The sequence below is a fragment of the Apaloderma vittatum genome, unplaced genomic scaffold (genome assembly GCF_000703405.1).
Source record: "Apaloderma vittatum isolate BGI_N311 unplaced genomic scaffold, ASM70340v1 scaffold6031, whole genome shotgun sequence".
NCBI lineage: Eukaryota > Metazoa > Chordata > Aves > Trogoniformes > Trogonidae > Apaloderma > Apaloderma vittatum.
This window is the reverse complement of record NW_009697288.1, coordinates 26,698-52,877: the sequence shown is the minus strand read 5'-3', so window position 1 is coordinate 52,877 and position 26,180 is coordinate 26,698. Positions and strand designations below refer to the sequence as shown.

Here is a 26,180-nt window from a genome sequence, read left to right as displayed (position 1 = left end):
TTATTTTTACACCTTTCTGTTACATACTGATCTCTGTCATATCTTAGAAGGCACGAGAAGAGCAAGGGCTTATTTTCCATTGTCTTAAATTAAGCCCTTTCAATTTAAAATTACAAACGCCAATGACTTCTGGAAAACAGAAGATGTCCAAAGACCCAGACCGATTATCATTTTACAGAATGAAAGTCCTGTCATGAATATGAAAAACCAGGGGATCCAGCAGTGCAGTCTCTCTTTTCTCTTCTATTCCTCATTTCTAAAATCCCAAAAGGTAAGACAGACAAGCATATATTTCACTGGCTAGTTGTAAAACCCTGAAATAAACTCTGACAATCCTTCAGGTAGCTCAGCATTGGTTTACAGCCTGGATTCGTGCTGGGAAGAATCGTCTCTCTGGCATGCACAAAAATAATTTGTCTTTTTACATGTATAATGCATATAAACTTGAAATATCTTGTATTTTCTGACCTCCAAGATCTTTCTACAAGAAAAAGGTATAATCTAGTAGTCTTATTAGTATCCACTTACATATAATTTTGATTGAAAATAGCTAACAAACTGTTTTAGTTAGAGGCTACAAGTAAAGTTCTGACAACATGGAACATTGAAGCTGGCAGGAATTCCTTCAGCATGAAGGCTTTAAATCAATATTCTCCATAAAAATGAACAATATTTACTTTACTGACTTACGCAGGCTCCCTGTTTACACCTTCCCACAAATCTCTACAAGCAAACTGTCAGACAGCACCAGTGGCACAGAAAGAGCGACAGACGTGAGTGACTGCATTTCACGGGCAAGATAATATCAGGATGTGGTTCAGAAGGCACGAAGGGCTCCGGGTGGCTGCATAATGCCTTAGAAATTGCATCCAATTACACTTTGACACAGTAAATACCTGTTTGGCTTAATTTCCTTGACAAAGCATGAGTATGTGAAACTCACTCCCTTTTTTTTTTTCCTTCTATGTATATGAAAACTGCCTAGTTAGTATGCCTTTGATTAGTTTACAAGTCCAGCTGTTCTGAGTTGCTGGTGAATGAGCCTCCCCACGGGCCAGGCTCAGCTGTACTCGGGGAGCTGCTGCGCAAAGCGAGGCTTGAGGAGGGGCGGTCGCCTTTTGACAGCGAGAACCCAAGCACCCATCCTGAGCAGAAGCTTCATCTGCTTCTGTCATACGGCTTTCATTCAGCATGTTGTATTATCAGCTCTAGGCATTACGCAAGCAAATTCCTGTCTGCAAGACCTTGGTTAGTTTTCTTAGAATCCTTTTTCATTTCCTCTAGGAAATTTAAAAAAAATAGAAGAGAGAGTAAAAAGTATGCTATTCCTCTACTGCTTCAAAGCATATTTTTCAGCAAAGTAAAGGCATGCTTTGTCTGAACTTCTTAATAATTTTGTACCGGATATGCTGCAAGATCCTTTATCTAAGATTGCAGAACATTTTGCCTTAAATCCCTAATTGGAAATGTTAATGAATCCCTTCAAGAAGGTTGAAACTCCCACATCCAACAATCTTGTGGATATGAGAAGTTCAGAAATACAGTATTTCAGATGCCTATAACCTTTTTAAATTTCATCATGCATTTCGGAGCTCTCATGTCCAGCTGAGCTTGCGCTAATTTCAATTTAAGTTGCAAGGACAGAATCTTTAGCAGCATCACCCACAATGCAGCTATAGAGCACAGGGCTTCCCAGCCTCCACAGTCTGTTACGATTTGAATGTAGTTGCAAATCTAAGCAGAAAACTGCAGCTGCCTTCAACTTTAATACAGAAGTGTAGCCAGTAGAGCCTGCAGGTGCCAGCAGACAGTGATTCATTTAGATCCAAACAAGGGTATATTTGATCAAGTAGGGGGCTTTGCCTGTTGGGAAGTGCACTTTTCCCCAGGCTTCTTTCCCTCAGCAGAAGACATCATGGAGTGAAATCCAGTGTAACTTTGCACATCAGACGCCCTGGAGATGATCCTTGGCCCTTCCACGGGAAGCAAGATGGAGCAAGGCAAGTGAGATCATCGGTCTCTGCTGAGCACACGTTGCCTTCTGTAGCCATTTGTTCAGCTCGAGCCAAAATGCACCTGTGTGCCCCAAGGTCTCGCAGACTGCCCCAGGGTCTACAAATGGGAGGGCCACTTCCAAGACTAAATTTAAAGAAAAATAAATCTATGCCACCCAAGCCAGGCCTTAAACACCTGCCTCAGTCAAGAAAGACTGCAAGGGTTGACAACAGCATTCACAGAATGTCCTTACATGAAGGGGAAACGCAGAGGTCAGAAACGCTGGACGTGCGCCCACCACAAATGGGAGGATGATCACTCGTCAGGGACTGCAGCTTCTCATCCCTATCAGGACAGGAATTCGGTTCATTTTCTGGCCTGGAGGAGAAAGGAGAATGGAGAGTGATGAATGCTTGCATTATAAAAAGCTGCATGAGAGTAAATTCTAATTTCTTCTAGTTGCCTGTAACACCATAGAAGATATTGAAATTATTTTATATGTCATATTGCAAACTAGTGTTAAGGACATAATTTAACTGCATGCCTATAGCTCCTCTAAACCAGCTGATGTTAGACATATTGGAAATTAATATTTTTCCTATTGCAATAAAAGAGCCAAGGAAAGGAAACCATAACTCCTTACAGTCTGAAGACCCAAAATACCAGCAGGACACTTACAGAATAAGACTGTAGCAGTGGGCCTGAGAGGTCTTCAACACTTAGCTTTTTCAAGGATTTAAGATTTGCTCCTGAATATTACAAGAATTTCACTTTACAGAGCAATATGCAATACAGACTTAAAATAAAGCAGCTAAGTAGAACTGCCGCTTTCCCAAATGAGAAACTGAAGTAGTTGGAGGACAGAACAGGGACAAGATTGCTTAGTAATAAGCAATAAAACACAGCAGAAGCAAGTGGAGTGTGAAAAGTTGGCAGACACTGAAAGTTTCCCTGCCCAATATCAGGTTAAGGTAACTAGACTATATTTCTAGTTAGAAAGGATGCAGTCTGAGGAGGCAGTCAAATGATTTCACAGCTAAATCCCTTTCTAAGGAAACAGCTAGCAGAATATTAAGTAGTTCAGTCCCCCCTGAGTGATCTCAGCCAGTGGGCCTTTCAAGAAGAAGGGGAAAAAAAAGAAAAGTGGCTTTCCAGTATTTCCTGGCTCCCTCAGCTCCATAAAGCAAGAGCTTGTCCATATAGAGATCCCATGACAATTCATCTGAAGTAACTAGAGCCTTGTCTGCACTGGGAAGTCACAGAAAAATTAGCATGGAATAGCTGCTACATGTGCAGTGGCTATTCTGCATTAATCTTCTGTGTGAATACTTCTATTCAGCACAGGCAATCCGGTCCCCTCACCCCTCCTTTGGAGGTATGAACCAACAACTCAAAGCGATACGTTATAGTATCTCCATCACCTGCTTCCTCTTTCGTGATGTTTTTAAAAAACTTCAGATAATTCAGATCAATTGTCCTGGACTGTCCCAGAGTAGACAAGCTGCATATGAGACTAAGAAGTCTGACAGTTTTCAGACTAAGAAGTCTGACAGTTTGCATGCCATTTTATCTGATATGAACACAAGTCACTTAAAATATTTAAAATATGAAATACATCCACTTCAGATATTGCTTTCAAATTACGACAGCGAAGATTTGTTTACTTTTCTTGTCTTCCTCTTGCAAGGCTTCCTAATAGAATATCTCCTCATTTTAGTAAATATGTTTTTATGAAAATTGGAACAGCAGAAAAGCCAAAGTCTGCCCTTTGCTGTTGTAAAATCTAGTTGAGAAAATGTCTTGATTTATTTACTGCAGTTTTCTTGCACACAAATTAAATACAAAAATATAAACTTCTCATTCAGGGTGGTATCTCACGCTTCCTACTTAAAACATGAGAGCACCAAACCACTTGGCCAGAGCAGGAGGGAAATTTTCACATATTTTCACCATGTTAGATTTATGCTGTTTACATTTTTCCTCCCTAGTTTGCACAGTAAGGCAATCCATGCAGACTGCTTCACACAGTCAAACTAACACTTGTCTTAGACCCAAAGCTACCAGAACCGGTGTGGGGAGGAAGGTGCTTTTAATCTGTATCCAGCAGGGACCCAAAGCCATGGAGGCATGATCTGCACAGCTCTTCATCAGGAGATTCAAGTTTTGACAAAATATGGGACTAGTGTCATTCCGGTGTCCCAGGAGGCTGTTCAGTAAACACACTGCCTGGGTAGATGACGGTGAAGAAAGGCACCCGATCGCTTCTGGAAATCATTTCTGATGCATAAATTGTGGTGCACTACACGGCACCAGGAATTAAAAGCCACTCCCCAGGGTTTGCCACTGTTTCTCCAACTTCCCATATGAAAGTCACTTCACTTTTCCAAGTTTGTTTTTCTCTTCACTTGTAAAGGAGGAACGCAATGCTTAGATGCTCCTGTGACAACTAAGATTTATTCCTGAAAAACACTTCTACCCAGGCCGTAAGGCTGCCCCAACAGCTGACTCCAGGGCATCAGTGCAGGTCTCCCAGCTCACCATGGGCAAAAAAATACCGTGCAGGTGAAGTGGGACCTTGAACTTGGCAGCACTAACCCCACAGTAAAGCGACGCTGGATATTTAGTCATTTAGTAGCCAGTTTAGATTTTTAAGGCCCGCAGTTCTTTTGGAGGACTGCATGAAAATTATTAGATAATTGTTATGCTACTAACATGAGCTTATATTCATTAGTTGCTGTTTTCTTCTTACACACAAACATTTAATATAAAGGGTTTATAAAAGCTGTGGGCATTACGATGGTGCAAAAGTTGACCGCTATGAGAAGAGACATAAAGTAAAAACTCCAAGTCTGCATTCAGGTTGTACCAGGCAGAAGAAGTAGGCACGATACTCAGACAGATGCCAGGCTAGTACTCAGAAGAAAAATCAAGATTTTGCAAGACAAACTCTGCCCTGGGATAGTCAAAGGTTCTTTTTCTGCTTTGGAAGTGCTTCATTCATCTTTCTTTTTAAAAATATAAGAAATGCCTTGCTTTTTAAAAGTATAAGAAATGCCTGGGCTTTTTCCATGCTACACTTGTCCATTCTAAAGTCCTGGTAACATAATCCTGTATGGATGGTACAGCTGCCAAAAGGACCCACTGGGATGACTCAGGAGGGTTCCCAGTCAGGTCACCAGCTGGTATGAACGCCAGTGCCAACATGGGCAAGAAAGAGCTGTGCCCACTGCCTGTCCAAAACAGAAGACTTCGATCAGACTCAACTACACCTGTGTAACAACAGCTTAAATCAGTCCTTGCTGTTTTCTCTATGGAACTTCCACATTAAAATCGAGAAGAAATATATTATAAGAAATAGAAAATATGAAAACGAAAGCAAAGAGTGGCAGGGGAGTTGACAGAGGTGACAGATGACTTCAGGGCAGACAGGTTCTTCTAAGAACTACTTCTACATTCTGACTTCATTACACTGTTATATTTCAGGTTACCCATTCATTTTCATGTACTTAGCTATACCAATACTGTGACTTTTGGGACTATTACCTACACTTCATTAGAGTGACTTGTAGTCTCTCAGCTTAAGTATCTGAGGAAGTGAAAACACTAAATCCTTGTGATAAAATGATGCCTGTATTGTAGCTCCCTGGATTTGATCAAATCCAAAGCTGTATGCAACTAAAAGTAAAAAAAAACCATTTAAATTCGAGATCTCATGGGTATTTTACTTCCTTAGTCACGACAGTGAAATGTAGAAGTCTCAACTCAGGGATTAAAAGATTAGGACATACTTGTTCTAAGAGAAGGCAGAGCATATTCAAGGAGCTCTACAGTGTAAAATTTCTTTATTCCATTTACAATTTCTTTATTCCATTTACAATGCAGTCTTCTACCTCTGACCCCAACCACCTCAAGAGCAAGGAGTCACAGACCCTTCCACTGGAAAATGTAATTCTTCCAGATCAGGAAATCCAACAAAACCAGATTTACATATTTCCTATTTTCTTTTTAATCTGTTCTCTTATGGGTGGGTAGCAAATCTGCCCAGAGCAGTATATTTTCTTGTGTATAAAGTGGAAGATTCCAGGCATTTTAGACACTCTATGCAACTCATCGATAGAATATATTATAAGAACATGAAAGGACTATGAATATGCAGGATATAACGCCAACTTAAATCAAACTGATCAGTAAACATTTACACAACTATTCAAGTAAGTGACCTCAGCCAACAGTCCTTTCTCTGTCTACAATATTACTCTCCCCTCTTTTTGGGAAATTATCCTTAAGGAATGGCAATGCACATTTAGATAGGGAAGATTTATTTACCAGGGACTGTTGGGGTTTTTTGTGTTTTATATCTTAAAACTGCTCAAAAAATACCCAACTTTGTCTCATTTGTTTGGACTTACATTAGGTACACAGTTCTATGATAGCCTGGTGTCACAGGTCTCTGAAGAGGCTCATCTATACTCTGATGGACACCAGCAAACAGCTTCTTCTTTGTTTTTGGAGTGTGAGTCATTATCTGATATACAGGAAATAAAGAAATTAAAAAAAAAAAAAAAGAGAGAATGCAGTGGAAAGGCAGGTAACTGCAACCATAGAGAAAATTCTGTAGAAACATTACATTAGAAACTAAGTTGCATTCTGGTGTCACTAGATAAATTCCCTGGAATCAGGGTGGGCTGTTCTGCAACTTCTTATCTCAGGTTGTTTCCATCATCACTGGAAGATCTATGGACTCCAGGATCCACAAGCTGTACTGTCATCTTTATCTTAAATTAGCCCCAGCACACTAAGTGGCATTCATGCAAATTTTATGCTATTTTACTTAATGTGTTTTTGCTGCTTAGGGTAAGACACACAACACTTGCTTAGGGTAAGACACACAACACATGCCTGCAGGAGCAGTTAACTTTCCAACTTTTTTTTTTTACCCCCCCAAATAATTTCAGACTAGCAGAACGTTCCAATATTAACTTGCTCAGTACTTTTTTTGCTCTGTGTGGACACAGTCACTGATGTAGCACTAGAACCCTAAGGCTGCCTTTAGCTTATTATTAAGCCACAGCCTAACCGTCTCCTCTCAAATTTATTCTACTTCTGAATAGCATCTAGTCAAACAGACTGCAAAAGACTTGGACTGCTATGCAGGTAGGACTTGGCTCTTCAAGCAACAAACTGAAGAAAATATTTTAGAAAGTATGAAACTACCACAATTAAACACTTAACCCAGTAAATTAATGTATTTCAAGACCCTAGTGAGTGGTACTCACTCCCAAGTACTCAGTTGTTAGCAGCTTCTCTCCTGCAAGCTCTCCCAGCTGAGGCTGCAAAACCTCATCTTTATCCAGGTCAGCCTCCATGATGTCATGGTTCTCCTGCAACAGCAACACTCACATTATTCGAGTCCAGGTTCCAAGAAGTTTTAATTTCAAATTTAGTTCTCATGTCAGGAGTCCTGGATGAGACATACTGCTTTATGACTGTTAGTACTGCACACACCAGCGGTAAAATACAAGCATCTTCCACCAAAAAAAGTAGACGCTTAAAGACAAACTCACCTAAATTTTTGATATAATCAGAAACTGAAGAATCTCGAGAGAAGAAAAATACACCCATTTTTCCACAAACGCTATGCCAAAAAGTATAGTACGCATTTCAAAAGTCATTCTCCTTCAAATTTCCAACCCCAAATAATCATTCTTCGCTTGACCTAATAAAGGCACAGGGAAAATCTAGGTCGTTAGCGCCTTTGTAGAACACCTCAAGCTAGTCTGCAGAGATGCAATGCCCTGTCCTTAACAAGTGGCTGATATGAAGTTTGAAGTTTCAGTTTTTGCAGATCTAGTGATCTGGTCAATCTAGTGATATAGTAAAAACTGAAAAAAACCACCTGATGGCATCTCTCAGCTCCACTGGAGGCTGAGAAAAGCCTACCATATTTAAAGAGGGAAAAAAAAAAACACCCAAAAAACCCAAGAAAACCAAAACATAAGGTAAGTTCTAAAAAAAAGGGGGGAAAAAAAAAGCATAAGACACTTATCATTCAAGTAATCTTGATTGTGTTAATGTATCAGTATCATCTCATAGTAATAAAAGCACAAATTTAAGTTAGACTATAACAGCTATCAGTAAGATTAAAGTAAGCACTTTTTAACACAATTCAAAGTCTTTCCTGAACATAATGCTAGCATTCCACACATTTATTCACACTTTAGGGTACATCGTTCTACCTTGACAAAATGACTCAAGTAATTTATTGCTATTTATTCTTTAAGATGAAAAAAAAAAAAAAGCCCAAATATTTTATTAGTAATTTTCATGAAACAGAATCAAGACACACAAAAAAATAAATCCTTATTGCTGGGCATACAAACCCCCTTCCTCAAGCAGTGGTTGCTGAAAGGTGAGACCACAGGTGTCCAACAAGAGCAGATTTAGAGCAGTGACAAGCAGCAGCAGCAGCTACTCAGGTTTGCAAGGAAGCCCCCAAGCTGACAGTACGGGGCTGGCACAAAATTCTTGGAACCAGTTCTTTAGGACATAAATATCATACAAGATGACAACAATCCTCTGTTGCCTTTATTCCACAAAAAGCAAGTGTAATCCACTTCTCAAGTGAAAAATACTGCAAGTTCACCTTCCTGTGCCTATTTCTAGTGTAACCATAGGTGATTAATCTTTCATGGAAGTTTTGCAGCTTCTACAAATCTACAAGCTGGGAAATTTTAAAGTTTGAGAGATCCCTCCGCCAAAACACAAGCAGCAATACAAGCACAGGACAGTATTTTTTGCTTGTGTTTTGCTAGTGAAAAGAATTCTCTTCTGCACTTCACAAGATACTCTAAATAAAACCCACCCCAGACAAAGAAAATCTGCTTTGCTTTTGAAACAGGTTGTGACACTAAATGTAAATGACTGTCAGAAAAGGTAAACAAATCATTCTAATAAGGCATATTGTAATAGTAGTGTAGAGAGCCTGGCGTAAATTCCATTAAAAACAAAATTTCGTCAAACTTCGATGAGACATGGAGCAGGAAGAAAATGAAAAGCAGTTTCATTGTAGTGAAATTTCAACTCAAGTGGTTTTAAATAGCCAAAGTAAGAAATACCCTCTACCATAGAGCCAATAATATGGATGCTTGGACAGTGTTCTACAAAACAGCATAAGGAAAAATCCATTGGAAGCATGTATAGGGAAGGTATTTCCTACAATGGAAATGGCTGGCTGAGTTGTCTTCCAGCCTGGTGCAAAATAACAAGACTACCACCACTCAGGACCAGGCAGACATTGGCTTCCCCAGAGCTCCACAGCCTTGCCTTTTCCAAGTTTCATGACCTCTGTACCAAATGGCTTAAAAACAAATTTTTTTTTTGGCTTTGATTTAGTTATTCTCATTGCTTATTGCCTCCTCATTTCCAGGCATCAACCAGCGATAAAAAGAACAGACACAAACGGCTCAATGCAGTAGCCCACAGCACTGTCCAGTCCTACTCTGAAATGTCCTGCCTGGTCTTCCACTGCGGCTTTGGAAGGGCAGAAGCCTCCCACAGGTCCCAAGTAACATCCAACAACCTTGTGCTTGTGCTTCCCACGCTGGAGTTAAGAGACACGAGCTGTCTGTGTGTGAACTTAAGCAGTTACAGAAACACTGCCAATAATGCTCAGTGTTCTAAAGTTTAGAGCAAAAGTTTTCCATAACTTATTGGTTCATATATGGATTTCATAAAAAGAACTAGTTCATAAGTGCTTTGAAGATACCGATTTGTTAATTCTCTTCATCCTCCTAATGATGTACTCCACAGACACTCAGCGTAAAAGGCTGTAAAAGACCTCGTGAAGATGTTCAATTCGCCTTTCTCTCCAAGGCGAGGTAAGTTACAATGAGCTCCTAATTCCTAGGAAAGCTGGGTAGGTGTGAAAAGTAACCCAGATAATGGAAAAACACAGATAAACACTTTTTGACTAGGCAACAGTCATCTGTATCAAGCAAAACAAACAAACAAAACAACCTACATGCCAAAGTCAACAATATACTGGACTTTGAAAAAGAAAAAGTTGCAAAGATAAGCTTTAAAAAATGGTCTGGTGGGGTTTTTATCTTTTTTTTAATATGGTAAGCTAATGTAGCATCAAGAGCTAACAGTTTGCTTTAAGGACGCTTTACAGAGCACTGCCCGCGCTGTGCCGGGGTAGAGTGTTACATGTCACAGGCAGAACATCCCCCTGCTCTGTCATCCAGCTCTCCACACGCATGAGACACGTCTCACAGACTGCCTTGGTTTCCCCAGGTTCCACTTCTTCCAGTATCCTGGCTGGCATGTTTTGTCAGACAGGGAGTGCCAGTTTCTCAGCAGTACCTCTCCCTGCCAACCTCGCTCACCGACGTTATTTAACAAAAACAACATACCCGGTAACTGAGCCTGACCATGTCCCTCCTCTGTCTCCTCGCACACTGACAGACATGCCGTCATTCCACCGCCGAAATAACACAACTGGTGCCCTGTTCACCTCTCCCCACAGGCTGCGGGAGACGTTGGCAGCAAAGTCCTTTAATGCAATGGCTCAAAGTCCTGCGATTAGGTCTGTGATTAAGGTCTCTTTCGTTTGATGTACTCTCTAGCTGAAGAGTATTTTCACACTGCAGTTTACTGATTTTATTGCCAAATGCTGAGTGATGGGGAATCAGAAGGTGTCTGATAAATCACCACTGTACAGTTATCTAACACAGTCAAAGTTTGTAACTAAACTTTTGAATTAGAGTGACAATATCACATATTCGCTTTTACAAGTTAAAGACGATCCAAGTCAAATAAAAAGCAAACGTGAAGATCAGTTACTGAACATAAATTTAAGTTCGTATTTAACTGAATAGAGAAGAGAATATTAAGGACAAGAAAATATCACTGTGTCCATGGGTGTCAACACACCCCAGCTGGCTAACATAAAGAAAGTGGGGTACGTATTCCAGAAGCCAGTGCAGCCTGAGCTCCACACTAGTCGATTTAAACCTCAGCAGAAAAACATGAAAGACATTTATTCTGAATAACAGTACACACATAGACAGTTTTTATTCAGTTTATATGCTACAGAGCCACACAATCTTAAATTTCTGAGTGTGTGATGCCCTTAGAAATCCCAGAATTATCCTCCACCAGGCTCAACCACATCTTGATGTTAGTGTTTAGGAGAACGTAGTCACTACCAGAAGATCTGCTCAAAGCTGAGTGAGAATTCAACAACTCTCAGTTAAACACAGGTAAAAGTGAAAAAGATATGAAAGGTAATATCAACAGCATGGGGAACCTTCGCATGCTCCTGGAAACAATAAAAGCTGGGGCAAAACCTGCAAACTAAGTCTGCGTAAGACTGTCTTTTTGTTGTTTCTCAAGTGGTTAAGGTATAAATAGTGGTACTGAGGTGATCAGAAACAAATTCTAGTACCAAGTAAGCAGTTTGAATGGATGTCAGCAAACTGGCAATATATAGACATATTCTGAAATACATTCAGTTCGTGGTAGTTCAAAAGTTACATAAAGGCAGGACTTCTGATAAAAGTTTTCCAAAACTTTCTCTTGCCAGATCACAACATCAGATGTTATCACAGAACTCCATCAAAGAACAATAACTCACTGCATTTCCAAAACACAAAAGAACTCCAAGTATTGAGGCAATGAGTCAACAATCTTTGCTTAAGAAAGTAACATTATGCATTTTGTGTAGCATTTTGCTGCCCTGCTATTTGTAATCTGTATTTTCTCAACTGAGGGACTAAGAAATCAGGCATCCTTGCAGCAGAATAGCATTATAGTTCCCAGCAGCAATAAGGAATTAGAATGTGCCACAGTTAAGGTTCCACTAGAAATAGTTTTAAAATTGTCTTAATAAGACTTTTTTCCTTTTAATATAATGGCAAAGCTAACACAAAACTGGAATCCAACACTTCTCTGTTTTAAAAGCCTGCTGTTATTTGTAAATCAAATAATAGGTGACAGAAGTCCATTTGAACCACATGATGGTTCAGTGGTGAAAATGCATTTCAAAATTATTTGACCTAGAGCCTTAGCTGCGATTGTAAGCAACAGCAACTTGTCTACGGGTTACAACTGAATAGGAGAATTTACCTTCACAGAATCAAATTTGTTGAGGCTGGAAAAGACCTCTGAGATCATCAAGTCCATTCATTCCCTAGAGCATGTAAAGCAATGGAATTGTTCAACACTATCACGCAATTCAACGCACGCCTCTCATGAAGGAGCTCCTTATCTCCGTGCTTTCCCAACAGAGCACAGTATCCTTCAAAAAAAGTATGCTAGAGTCCAAGTGAAAATATCCCCACCTGGGATTCTCACAATACACCTAAGACACTCAACATCTTGAGACAGATTAAAGGGTGTTAAGCAGCACATTAAACAAAGGGAAGTTATAATGATTATCCCATCTTGCATAAGCAGCATTGATTTTGTGTGAGAGGAAGAAAAAGACTACTGAAAACTCACCTCAGGACCACAGGAGGTGAAACCATTACAATCATCTAATCCTATTAGAAGAAAACCGTTTACTGTACCTCCTTAGAACAAAAGAGGGAGAGCCAATTGTTACATAAAACTTCCTTGTAGCTCTAAACTTAGAATTTCCACATAGCTCTAAATTTGGGCAAAGTCACAAGGGTAATAATTAGTTCACATGTTCACCACCTATTGTGCCACAACACAGAAACGAGCTAAATAATGCAACGGGTGCAATACTTGCCCGGGTGCTGCCACGCAAGGGCTGGATCCTGCAAGTTGCTGCACCCCACAGCAGCTGAGACTACCCCACACCTGTTACCATTAGGACACTGCATTTTGCTTTGCTTTTCAAATCAATGAGCACTTGAAAATGCACTCAGTCACCCTGAGGTAATGGGGCAAGTTTTAGACTGTAGGGTGGTTGTCATCGCTCACTAGCATTTGCCTTGATGTGCAACGAGCTGGTAGAACACAGACTCAACAGACTTGGTAAGTTTTATGTGTCTTATTCTTTGCTGGTTCAGGACAAATCTTACAGTTTGTTTAAAAGCTTGGCTTCCAGTAAGCACATTCTCCAGTAATACTTCTAATATAAGAACATTTTGGAGAGATCATTAACTCACAATGTCACTGATTTCTTAAGGGCAAATGCATGGTATAAACATATGCACACATATATATCCATCTAAATATGTTGGAACACTGTTCCAAGGGCATCTTCTGTAACTGCTCTTTTAAATTTCTCATGCAAGACTTTTCAAGAAAAGAAAAATGCCATATGGTAGACTTCTTTCAGATAAAACTCCCATGTAACTCCTCACACAACACATTTTCAACCACCTCCTCCCCGTGCACATACGGCAATGTAGCAACAGCAACATCACCAGTGAAAGACTGAGTTTAACATTTCCCTCACATAATTTACAGTTTGCTTGTTAATTTAGTTGATTGAATATGCTGTGTTGTCTACACCTGGCATCCCACTACTTTGTGAATACAGATTTTTAAAAAGTGCTGCAGAATTGGTATAAAACGTGTTTATCAGCAGAGCTGGAAACACACAGTTAACCAGTTTATATTTATTATAATATCATTTATCATGTTTACTTGCTCTTTTTTTTTTCCTTTTCTCTTCTCTTCTCTTCTTATGGGATTTACTTCTTAATTTATAGCTACTGTTTTCCTTCGTTACATCATACAGACACTTTATTAAGTATAATTCAGTGTTTCTAAACAGCAAAGTAAGTCATAACACCTTGAACAGATAATGATACCTTAGGAAAAAAATGAAAAGCTGTTTATAAACTATTCTGGCAATACAATGGTTCATTTGTTTCCCTTATTTCTAATTGCTGAAATGGGTCTGCTTGGATGCAAGATTTCTACTGCTACAGTAACTCATCTCTTCAGTTATTTCAAGCTATAACCCTTTAGTTATCAGAGGTGGCAACTTGTCAAAATAGAAGAGTAGGACTTCCAGCGAAGAAACGGTAATGAAAACATCCAATTTTCTTGTTAATGCAAGAATAATTAAATAAAAGCAAACATTAAACCCCAAAACATCAAAAACCACTCTGGTTTACTGACAAATACTCTGTCTAGAAGGCTAGAAGGCCTTTATACTTACTTCCTCATCCTCCTCTTCCTCTTCATCATCAGACACAATGCTATCATTTAGTGGTTCTTCTAGAAAGAAGCAAAACAAAACGGTGTAAGAGCACATGTACAACTCAACAGAATCTAGTTTCTGCCCCTCTTTTACAAGAGTTTTTACCTTGCTTCTCATACAGACATCCCATTCTCTTCAAGACAACCATTCAAATTATTTGCTCCCATAAAGCATTCCAGAAATCACTGAAATCAATTCATATTTGTGAAAATGGCTGGAAGAGAAAGACTGTGGAATAGTTCTTTTCTCATAAATCCAGCTATAATGTCTCAGTGTCTTTACTGACAAGGCTTGAATGCAAATGCGTACACTTGGAAGTTTGTCTACGTCTCCCTACAAACACTTCAATATTATTCTGTTTTAATATATAAAAAGATAGTACTCACGTCGAATTTTTATTGTAACTTTCGAACAAATTCATTTCCTTAGAAAAACAGTAGCCAGGCTTATGCTGGAAAACTCCATGCTCAACTTTTACTCACTAGTCAGACAAAGCCTTTAAAAAATACTATTCACAGGTAGAAAAAAAGCAATTCTACAACCTTAATGAACAAATATTGCATAGTGGCACTACAGTGCTTAAACACTTTATTCTTTTATAAGCTAGAACCGTAAGATGTATTTTCTTCTGCTCTTTCCAAAAGCTTAAGAGAGCAAACTTGTTCTATTTTTACCATACAGAAACATTTATTCACTACTCCCCCTTTTCATTATTTGCTTTCCTTTCTCTTTCTTCAGCCTTCCTTTCAGACACAGGGAACAGAAAATACAAGTAATATTTCACCTCCTCACACTTGTCCATGTTAACACAGCATCCATATTAACATAGCATCAACATATTTTCCAAAAAAAGATGGTCTCTGTCCCCTATTCAGTGTAAGTCATTTCAGGCAACAAAGCTACACTCTTCAACAGAGCAAGAGATGAGCACAGACAGAACTAGTCCCAAAATCCTGCTTTACAAATCGTGTCACCTGTTTATTTTTGCAGTTGACAACAGTCTCTCATTACTGTGAGGCCAGTGGCATGAAAGAAAACTCAAGGTCATTCTATTTACAGCCCTCAAAACTTTGGAACTGAGACCTACTCAGCCTTTTATTTCTTCTTTAGAGCTGTAACACAAAGGAAATTTTAAAATACATCTGACATTCAAATCCTGACATTCTCTATGCACTCTCTCAGACCATCACATTATTGTTATTCTTTGAGAGTTTCAATGCCAAGTAAAAACATGAGCTTTCTTATGGCTTTTGTGAAAGATTTACAGCTCAGATAGCTGCATCTGCTCTTCTGACCTGAATTGAGCTGCTTGATAATAAATTCAATCTGTCGAATCATCTCTGCATTTCCTTCCTTGATAAAGCAGCGCAGAATTTCTTCCATTCCCTGGATGTAGTGGAAAACATTGCTAGATTAGTGTTTCATGTGACCACAGTGATACAGTTGTTAGATAAAATGTCTTTTTTTTTGTGAGGGGAAATAGAGGCAGTGTGAAACAAACCCCTGTGTCCAGTTCTAAGCACTCATTTTGTCCATACGTTTCCCAAAGAAAAAAGCAATATGTTGTCTAGATTGCTTCTCGATTTAAATACAGAAGTATTCATGATGAACCAGCAAATTTCTACAGGAGATCTGCTGCTTCTGCCTTCTGACCCCAGTACAACAGTAGCCAACATAAAAGGGTCAATTTGCATTCACAGAGACAACAGGGCAAGGTTCAAAGAAGGAAAGCAAAAAGCTGGGACAATTTTGATCTTTTCAACTCAGTTTGTCTCTTTGTGGCCCCTTATGGGCTTGACATTGTATTTTTAATCATTGAAGATGTTTCCCAATCCTCTGTTCGGTAGAAATCTGACAACAGTTATGCCTTCATAACTCTCTAGGTTAGTTCTTAAGGTACAAAGATACACTCCTATCCCAGGAACAGCTTCCTCGACTCCAGAAGTTAAACCACATTTATTACCATCAGACTAACTTTCGCAGGAGATCAGTTTCTAGTTCTGCTAAAACTCTCCTGCTGCCTTGCCCAGTTTCTGCTTATACCTAGCAGAAACAAAAGCAGCAAGAGGAACTCATCCTTTTAGAGGATATTCACTGGTGCAGAATGAGTTAAACAAGGGCAAGAAGTAGCAGGTCAGACAAAAGCATCTCCTGGGCCGCATCCAGTCCACGAAATGCTAGATGAATGACACCACTCTAAACCAATACCTTTAATTTAGAATTTAGACAGAATCCTTCACATGGCAGGGGCTCCACTTCTAGGAAAAGATGAACAAATATGGCAAGAGCATTTGAGACACAGGTTCATACCTGTTTGAAAACCAAAGGTGGAGGGCCTCCTGGGGATTTCCTTCTCAAAATGCCACGGTTCCTACCTCTTGCCCCTGCTGCACACCACTCAACAGCTGCCCGTGTGCATGCTATCTCTGCACAGCCCAAAGATCAGCGCATGTGCCAAAGCAGCACTTCTTACCATTGCTCTGGCTTCTTCTCGGACAGAAGGGATGGCAAGAATGCTGTACAGTGCTCCATTCACATACGGTCGTATCTAAGAGGAAGAAACAATCATACCACTAAGAAAGGCTCTTACGCTCACCCCAGTTGATTAGAATCATAATTTAAGACTGAAGGCGCACAACTATGTTCACTCGGTTTAACCAGGCTGGCCTGCACCTGCCAAAATCCCCACCTGGAAACAGTGAACTTTTAGGATGCCAATATACTGTGATATAGTTGATCTAAATCAGTACTGCTAAATGCCGATTTCTCCCCTATCCCTTCCGAAAACTTATTCTGGCAAATTGACCTAGCTCCAAAAAGGTTAGATTCTGACAAATACTAGTACAAAAACAGGACAAAGAACAAGGACAAGACTGTGTGAGCATGAGCTCAAGACAGGATTTAGGCCTTGTAGCCTTAGGCAGGATGATAAAAGCTGTAGTAGTTTCAGACATCCTCTCACTTTGCTGCCCGTTACTATCCCTCAGCAGAGGAAAAATAAAAAACAAAACAAACCCCAAAACCTAAAACAGCTAGCATGAAAGCTCTGTCTTATGGGTAGTTAAAGCCACCAGATCTGTCAAATTAGTTTTTATCAGCACTATGTGACCCTTTGTATTGGCCAGGTACTGTTGGAGCACTAAGATTTCCAGTCATACTCTGTCTCTACCCTTGGAAAAATGAACGATGAGATAGGCCGGGGGCAGGAGAAGCAAGGAAAGATAAGGGACTGGGATTCACACAAGCATTCCACAGCTGCTCAAAGGGCTCTCCTCATACCCAAGAGCGCTGCCTGCCACTTTGACAACAAAACTCCTATCAGCTGCGTTGGTGCAAACTATTTTGGGAGAAAGCATCCTCTGAGAGAAATGTCAAGGCCATGTCAAGACACAGTCGTCAACAGCATGTTCTAAGTACTTCAGACTGGGGACTGGGATGTTATTTTGTGTTCGTGTGTGTTGTATAAACTCTCATCATTCACAAAAACAAAGCTATAGAAACAGTACAATAGAAGTATGACAAGTGTCATCTTAATCCAAACGATGCTAGTAAAGAGCTGATCTACATCTTCCAAGGATTCATAAAATATAGGAGTGTATGCTTCATCCAAATTTTTCTCCATTTTCAGTTTAACAAACAAAAAACCCCTTGATGATATGATCTTTGTATATAAACATGAGACAACAGAGTTTATATCTCATTGCACCTTGAACATTCATCAAGGAATCAATCTAGAATAGCCTGGTAAAATTCTGCCTCCCTATGATTTCAACTTCATACAATATTTGCTGCATTTTCTCCTCTCTTGAATTTTACTCTATGGTTAAAGAATGACCCTCTGCAGAAACAGCTGAAGCAAAGCTTCATATGGCAGATAGCAGATACCGAGTGATGTGCTGAAAAGCATTAGGTAGAAATAACTAATAATTTTCAGCCTTTTCCTCTGAGGTAGTTTAATTTACTATCTAAGATGAAAGCGTGTCTAGAGATAGTAAAGAAATTTGAACCACAAAAGGGTTAAGTGGCAAGTTAAATGAAGTGGTAGATAAAAAGATATCAGGGCCTGAATGTGACAGGTGTACTGCTATCTTAAAATATTCCTTAAAAATACCAGCAAATTTGATTCTTTGCATCTGATCTTTTGCATAATGGCTTGCACTACACATTGTTCATCTAATGAACTAGTTAAGCTTGAGATGATTTGGTGTGAGGTGACATTTAAACAGCATCAGAGACTGCAATCAAGAAGGCACACGGACTGCATGATAACTACGCACTCGAAAGACTTCCATCCTTAGCTGCCAGCATTTGCTAACGGAAGACATAATACTGTCTAGAAAGACCAGTGCTCAATGAAAAAAACCAAACAAATAATTGTGAATTTCAGGAAAATTTCATGTAACATAATTATAGGAGGGTTTAACAAGGGAAACAAATCTACTTTTCTCCATTTCTTCCTTTCCTGTTTTTTTTTATCTTTAGTTTTTATTCCCATCTGTTCCTCAACCCAAAGTTTGCAATACAAATACCTCATGATTCTCATGGCCAAGAAGATCAGAGAGAACTCTGAGCACATGGTTTGCCATCCCTGCACACACTTTCTTCCCTGCAAACGAAGAAAACATAAATATGTTTGAAAAAAAAGTAACATACCTCAGCAAGTTGTTTAAAATCAGTACTAAATACAATTTTCACAGAGCAGTACTATTCCTCGTCCCTGCCAAACGCTGCTCAACATAACTGAGCTGAAAGCAGCAGAGTTACTCTGGATTTATACAGTTGTAATCTTGGACAGGATGCAACATACAGAGATTTAAAAAAGTTTATCAAAGATATTATTTTGCCTATGGCAAGCAGCCAAATATTCCCCTTACCTTACTTTTCTTCCTAAAGGGAAACTTACTCTAAGCTTCTTCTAAGTGTCTTGGACATGAACAGAACCTTATTTTCTCAGGGGGTTTCTCTGCATTGTAGAAGCAAAGCAAGCAAGGATTTCACTCCACAAGGTGAAGGTTAAGCTCCTCACCATTACTGAGCAGCTCAGTTGTGGCTTTCTTCTAAACAAACAAATCTCTCACACAAGTAAAGTGTCCTTTAAAAAGTGAGCCTGGAATGCAGTAATGGCAGTCCTCCCATACAGATATGAAAAAAGAACCAAATCTCAGAGGGTTCTACTGATTAACTGTTTTCTTAATTCTTTAGATTTTGAGCAAGCTAACCTCCATAGTTTGGGATTACTGGGAAAGAGATGTGCTCAAAAGCATCGGTTATAATCCTCAAATATTTCTGGTTATGTGAGTCCCTGCTACTAAGGAACTCACATAACTTTCTAAAAGTAGTGCCTTTTTTTGAAAGGCACTACTTTCAAGTGACTATAGTCAGTTGAAAAAATCCAGGTATATCGGAAAAAAGGATTCACAATCTATCCTATCCATTTCTTGGAATAAGGTTATAATTCACAATGTAAGACACCTGCACTCCGCAGACAAAGGTTCATGAGCAAGGCAACAGAATACTCCAGCGTGTAATCAGACAGGCAATCGGTATCTGTTAGAACATCAACCAGCCAGAAAATGAGCCCGTCTTCGATCATCGCCGACTGCAGTGCGCGCCTAGGATTAAAAAAACAAAAAGCCCCTAGAAGTCAGACCACATCATAAGTTGCTTTCAAATACAGTTAACACAAGCACATTAAAATGCTACTTCATCTACCTGCTACACACTAGCCTCTTGAGAAAAAAACAAAACACCCAAACTACCAATTTTGGCAGAATCAATTAAACTATGGAATTAACGAAGACTGAAGAAACTGAAGATGCAGATTCCCATAGGGTTAGAGAACTAAAATTGTTTGGTGGGGTTTTTTTTTGTCTTTTGTTTTTTTACACCTGCAAAGTGCTGAGGTAAATTCCTTGATTGTATTCTAAGGCTTCTAACTCCACCTAAAACTGCACTTTCAATTGTCTTAAAATAGGTAAGAAAAGGCAGACACACACAACAGACCCATAAAACAAAATAATTACTTCTTCTGCCAGAGCACTAGAGCACCTTTGTTCTATTGATTTGACAAATGAGATTTTTTGCTTAAATTTATTTGCTCTTTTCTCCAGAGCTTCTTAAATCATGTATTCTTTTAACTCCATCTATAGTTGACCTCAAAGAGTACACTGAATAAAGTGCCAGGTAGCCAACTCTGATCTCCTGCAACAGAAATTCCTCATTTTACAATATGAAAAAGAACTATATACAGGTAGAAAGGTCTTACTGAAGAACATAATTTTTAATCATGTTATTTCCAGTGGGCACTAAATCTAAATTACAAAGACCAAAGCAGGTATTTTCCTTGGGATTTGGATTACTCCTGAAAGCTCACATGCTTTCTCAGTCCTGGATCTTGTGGTAGGTCTGTAGCATGGACTGAGCTAAACAAGGGAGCATCTGACCACACATTAAAAAGAGTCCCTCATGTCAAGTATCTGGAATTAACCTTCCCTAAGATTAACTGTTATTTTTTAGACAGTAAATAATTTCCAAATTCTCAGTAGCTTAGTACCTAGGCCCCAGAATTCAAACTAACTTTTATTATCAACAACTGCTTTAGCAGAAGAATCATTTTCTCTAGGATCAGTTTAGGATTTCAAGCAATAAGGTATGAAGATTTATTGTCTTTTATCTCAAATATCTACAAGGTATCACGTCAGGAAGCAGTCCAGAATTTTACCCAAAGCACGTTTATATGTGCTTCATCCAGATAAGTTCTAAATAAGACAAATTCAAAAGCAGCCCTCATTCTTCAACAAGCCGAACAACCAAATAATGTCTCCCAACACTTGTAGTCTTAATTTAGAAGACATAGGAATGAAAATAACAAGAGCTAAACATACTCACCTACACCCTTACACTTAGTTAACTATTCAGGGCTGAATATTCCTCCTAAGTACTGTGAAACAGAGTTCCTAGATCATAATTTTTTTGATGCATGGGAGCAACATCCTGCCCTTAACCGCTTTTGCATGATATTTCTTTTGTGATGGACATCTGAGTCAGACTGCTAGTGCAAAAGTAAAAAACAAGACAACCCATGCACACACAGCTCCAGGAAAGAAGATCAATAGGATGAGGATGAAACCCCTGAAAAATGTCTACAGAAAGAATAATGAAAATCTTATGCTTTGGAACGCAATGCAACTCTTTTTTTCCATGTAGGATCTTCAGAACTTTCTACATTAAGATTTTCACTTTGTTCAATTAAGGAATACATATAAAACACACAAGGCTATGGCAGATGTATATTTACTTGAGTCTGCACAGCTAGGAGGAAGCCAAGTTAATTCAGTCAGCAAAACTGAGTTCACCTCCATAATAACTGACATTGCTTTCATCAGTCATCAGAAGTTCTGATGATTGTTATGGGAAAATCAAGTGCTCCTCTTTCCTCCCTGAACAGAGCCTAACTAGCCTGCATTTCCTCTCCTGCTGTCACCACCGCATGCTGTGCTTTCATCACCTGAGGCCGAATTTCTGCAGAGCCCCCAGAACATTCTCCCATGTAAGGGAATCCTTGTCTTCAGCTTTCAGCCTCTCCTCCAGCATTCGCAGCAACGTTGGGTTCTGAGAAAGGTAGACACGACCTGGTGCAAAACGTGATGAAAGAACAGATGCTGAGATATCAGCTTATGACACAAAAGCTCCCTCTCCTTGGAGAAGCAAGCAGGATTGACCTCAGTTTCTTCCTGACAAGTCACAATCTTGTGCCAAGATCCAAACAACTCTGCACAAATGAGTTGTCCAGCAAACCAGTTGCTTTCAGTCCAGCCACTTGGGGCATTAGAGGCCCCCACTTACCAAGTTAACACCACGCAGAATCCCCTGTTCCTCTTATGGTACATGCTTTCTGATCTACCACAGTTTTGTATAATCAAGGAAAGGAACGGAGATGCCAAAAAAGCTCTGGAAAGTTAAGTGCCCTACTACTATTGACTTCAAACGTGATTTTAGTTCCTTGTAGTGGTTAGCTCCTTAAGTGGCACCAAATCAAGGGCTAATTTGGAAGAGGCAGAGGTACAAAGCTGCATACACATGCAACCAAACAGCAGTGATGCACAAACATTTAATCAGGTGAGGACCGGGAAGAAGCAAGAGCACTAATCATTTTTGCACAGTCTGGTAAGCAGGTCTGCCTACAGGACTTTTAATTAATGGGGACTTTTCCTCAGTTTTTATTTTGTTGGGGTTTTTTTAACCCTCATGAAGAGACCAAAGACTATACTAAAGGCAGCATCTGGGTAAGTTCTCACAGAGACCACAAATCATCAAAAGAAGTCATAAATACTGAATATACAGTGTCAAAATGAAAACCTTCCAGATACTGAAAAACTGTTCTGAATGCATGTAGCAAAAGAATCACTAGAAAAAGTAAGGCTCTAAATCTCCACATGCAGAGACATGCGCTTGTGAAGTACCTATAAACCAGCCTTACATGAAAATGTTGTCTTTTTTTTGGTAGCAAATCTCTTACCTTCCGCCAGCGAAGCAAAAGCATTGATGAGCCTTGCCATATACTGTCTGACTACCTCACTCTTTGAATGTAATAATTTGAGGACACTTCTCTGAAAAAGAAAGCAAACACTCATAAAAAGTTACCAAAGCAGGAAAAAAAAGTTAGTCTTCTATAATGTTCTAAAAGCTTCATTAAACTTTCATAGATAACAAACTTTGAATGCATATTGATATCTTAAATAATATCAATGTGATTTTAAATCTCCCAGTTCCTTTTTTTATTGGCAGGGGGCTGAGAGAGAGATGGAAAGATCAACAAATGAGCACATGAGAGCTCCTCAGCTCGGTTTGTTAAAACACCATTAAGCTGCATAGTGTAGTGTGAGAATTATAATGAACCAACACAGTTATCAGTTAAAGCTGATATCTAAAATTAATATTTAGTCAGTGACAAGAAAAAATCTGTTAATTTTGCTGATGAATTTAAAATTAAATTTAAATGTAGTAACACTACCTGAATAGGAATGCTTTTGTTTGACAGCTAAGAGTGTGGGAAAACAGCTCAGTAACTTTCGAAGAACACCACACTGCAAACTATTTTTCATCTGTTTTACTTCAGGCAGTACTTATACATCAACATTCTTCTTACATAAATTTCCATGAAGAAAAATAGATCATTGACTTAATAACCCTCTGGCTCTTCTAGTGAAGTTACTGTTGCAGTAACAGTGCCAGCCTCAATGTAACATGTAGGCCCACTGCTTCAAACCACTGGGAACTATGCCCAAAATTCACTACTATAAGTGAAAAGAAGTTGCACTTTTGTTAGCAATAGCATTGGATAATCAGTGACTGAAGTAACCTTTCAATATCAACATACTGACAATTCCCTTTTCTAAAGAAAGGTAGTAATCCACTCAAATTCACAGAAATACTGCTGAACATGTTATTACAAGTGCATAATCAGATATTCCACAGCGGTGTTGAGGCTGAAGTCCTCATTTAGCTCTTATCCTAGAGCAGTGAAATGGATTCAAAGTATCTAACAAGACATAATCACTCACAAAAAGAGACACAGCATCCAATAAGCAAGAGCTATATCCCTAGTAAGAGGCTCAGTGGGCTTGTGCTCAACTCATGGACATCAAGCACCAGGAGAGGTGAAAAACTTCCACGGTTCTTCTTGAACTGTATCGACACTGAGCCCTCATAACACAAAGCTTTGCCCATCACATTTAAAGACTGGGATGCAGAAGTTAAATGTATCATGTGATTTTGGCACTCCTAGTGGTGTGGGGGATTTTCTCCTATCTTCCAGAGATTCATAAATTTTTCTGATCAGCACTTTATAGAAACAAATGAGCGATATCACATGCAAGTTGAAGGAAAACCCTTTCCAGCCGACCTGACAGTTGCTGTGGCAGTCTAGGAGGTCATTACTGATGTAGGCTTGCAGGACAGTGTCTCTCTGTTCTCCAGGATATGACGTTGTCAAGCGCTAAAATAAATAACATATATAAACCAGTCAAACAAACAAACGGTAATATGAATTGATGACCACTGATGATTAGAACAGAGCTGATTCCCCAGAGCTGAGAAACTTCTCATGGGGAGAAGGAATTCAACCTCAGTGATTTTTAGATGAAACGAACTGACCTAGAGCTCAGCTCAGTGATCCACTGGAAAACTGTTAGTTGGGAACTGTGACCACTGTCCATACAGGAAGGATACAACATTACCTCCCATAAAGTTAAAAAGCCCCTCTCCTAACAGCTACAGATGTCGTCATTTTCTAAAACATCTGAGACAGCATACTGGGCTAGAAGAACCATTGGTCAGACCCAACGGATGTTTTGTTAACGTGAAAACAGACACTGAAGCACGATCAGAATTCCCCTATTATCAGTTTTCATGCCTGTCACTTTGAACACATCAGCTTCCTTTTTTAAAATGTAACTTCCTGTCATCATCTTTATTTTTTTCTGAAATACCATTACATGATTCAAGTCATCAGAAGGTTGGCTCTTGTAGAATATCTTGATTGTAAAGGAAAAGTGGTGATTAGACTCAGGTATTTCTTGGATACAGCAGTAATTACGTAAATCTAAACCAGGGCAATACATGGAAAAAGGAACTGTCTAAAACAACAACTGATTTGAAAAAACATCAAAAATTACTTCCACTGAAGATCCCAGGCATTCCTATCTGGCTTTCCTCAGATAAGGAGGACACCACCAGAAATACATACCTACTGCCTGGCTTTTCTTCATCATCCCCAGAGCCTCAGCAAGCCTCAGTGACAAAGAGAGAAACTGCCTGTAACGCTGAACTGATCACCGGAACTATCACCTTGCTCACAAAGTGAGTTTTAGTTCTGAATCTCTCCGGAAGGAACTTATTGCTTGATTTCTCCAGAGGCCCTCTCCCTTACCCAGCGCAGAGCCTGCAGTAAGAAGGCCTTGAGACGATCATTCCCTGTGATGAGATCTTTCTTCAGCTTCTCGTAATCCAAAGAGGGCAACAATGGCACATCCTGCATCTTTCTACAATGCAAATGGGAAAGACATTCAGCAAACTCTCTCCTTGTTCAGTGTAGCTGATGTTATGAGGTGAGAAGAGCCAAAAACAGGAAGTCTGCTTCAGGAAAAGAGCTTCCACATTTTTACACCTTTGTTAGTTTTATTACCACGTTAGAACAACGGACTTTTTTAGATAGGGACTTATTTTTGCATCACACAGGCAGCTCATTTACCATCGTAACGTGCAGACCTCAGCCTCTGACAACCAGCCAACTGATTATCTGAGCTTTTTAGTCCAGTAACATCCTTTTTTGCCCTGTGTGGACCACAAAGGCACAAGGGCAGCAGCTTGTGGCTCTTAGCACATGGTTATATCCAAGCCCTCACGACCACAGGACTGTCTTCTCTGAGGCAAAGGTTGTCGGCTGAATAGGTTTTTACAGGCTGGACTATGCTGGCTTAACAGAAGGCTTCACATAGGACCACCTTCCATGCACCAGTACTATCTTGCTACTTTGAGTTTTAATACTACAGTAAAAATTTCACTTAAAATTGCTTCCAGCCAGTGCTTTAATTTTAATACTTAAATATATTTTGATAAGCAATTTTTTCTCCTATCTTCCTATGCTACCACTTTTCAAAACAAATTTTGTTATATGTATAATAATCCCTTTAATTATCTTATAAACAACAGAAGGATCAAAACAGTGTCTTGAAAATTGATCAAAACCTTCACCTCAGAAACACCATCTTTATTCATTCTTATAAGCCAAAATTTATTACATCAGTAATAAAACCCCCCAAAACAAACAAACCTGAAGTACCCCAAAATCCATGTTACCAAAGGCCCCTTTTCCTGGGTTTGTGCAAAGCAAACCAATTACAATAACAGCGCTGTACTGGGCGGAAGCACTGGAAAGAAAACACAGCAACTAACTCACAGGTGTGGAGCAGCAGATTTACTGGATTAACAACATCCTGCT

At 39.4% G+C, this 26,180-nt stretch overlaps 1 protein-coding gene across 1 annotated transcript in view; it reads right to left on the bottom strand.

Moving 5' to 3' along the window:
* The window catches only part of ARMC9 (armadillo repeat containing 9), a gene marked incomplete at its 5' end in the record, with an annotated part of 60,514 nt that overhangs the window by 9,269 nt on the left and 25,065 nt on the right, over positions 1 to 26,180 (bottom strand). The window contains 12 exons of the mRNA XM_009877569.1: positions 2,249 to 2,373; positions 6,405 to 6,520; positions 7,272 to 7,376; positions 14,138 to 14,196; positions 15,475 to 15,565; positions 16,653 to 16,727; positions 18,709 to 18,785; positions 19,652 to 19,791; positions 21,687 to 21,810; positions 22,698 to 22,788; positions 24,084 to 24,176; positions 25,110 to 25,221. Coding sequence (XP_009875871.1) covers positions 2,249 to 2,373; positions 6,405 to 6,520; positions 7,272 to 7,376; positions 14,138 to 14,196; positions 15,475 to 15,565; positions 16,653 to 16,727; positions 18,709 to 18,785; positions 19,652 to 19,791; positions 21,687 to 21,810; positions 22,698 to 22,788; positions 24,084 to 24,176; positions 25,110 to 25,221 — 1,208 coding nt within the window. The remainder of the gene's footprint in view (positions 1 to 2,248; positions 2,374 to 6,404; positions 6,521 to 7,271; positions 7,377 to 14,137; positions 14,197 to 15,474; positions 15,566 to 16,652; positions 16,728 to 18,708; positions 18,786 to 19,651; positions 19,792 to 21,686; positions 21,811 to 22,697; positions 22,789 to 24,083; positions 24,177 to 25,109; positions 25,222 to 26,180) is intronic.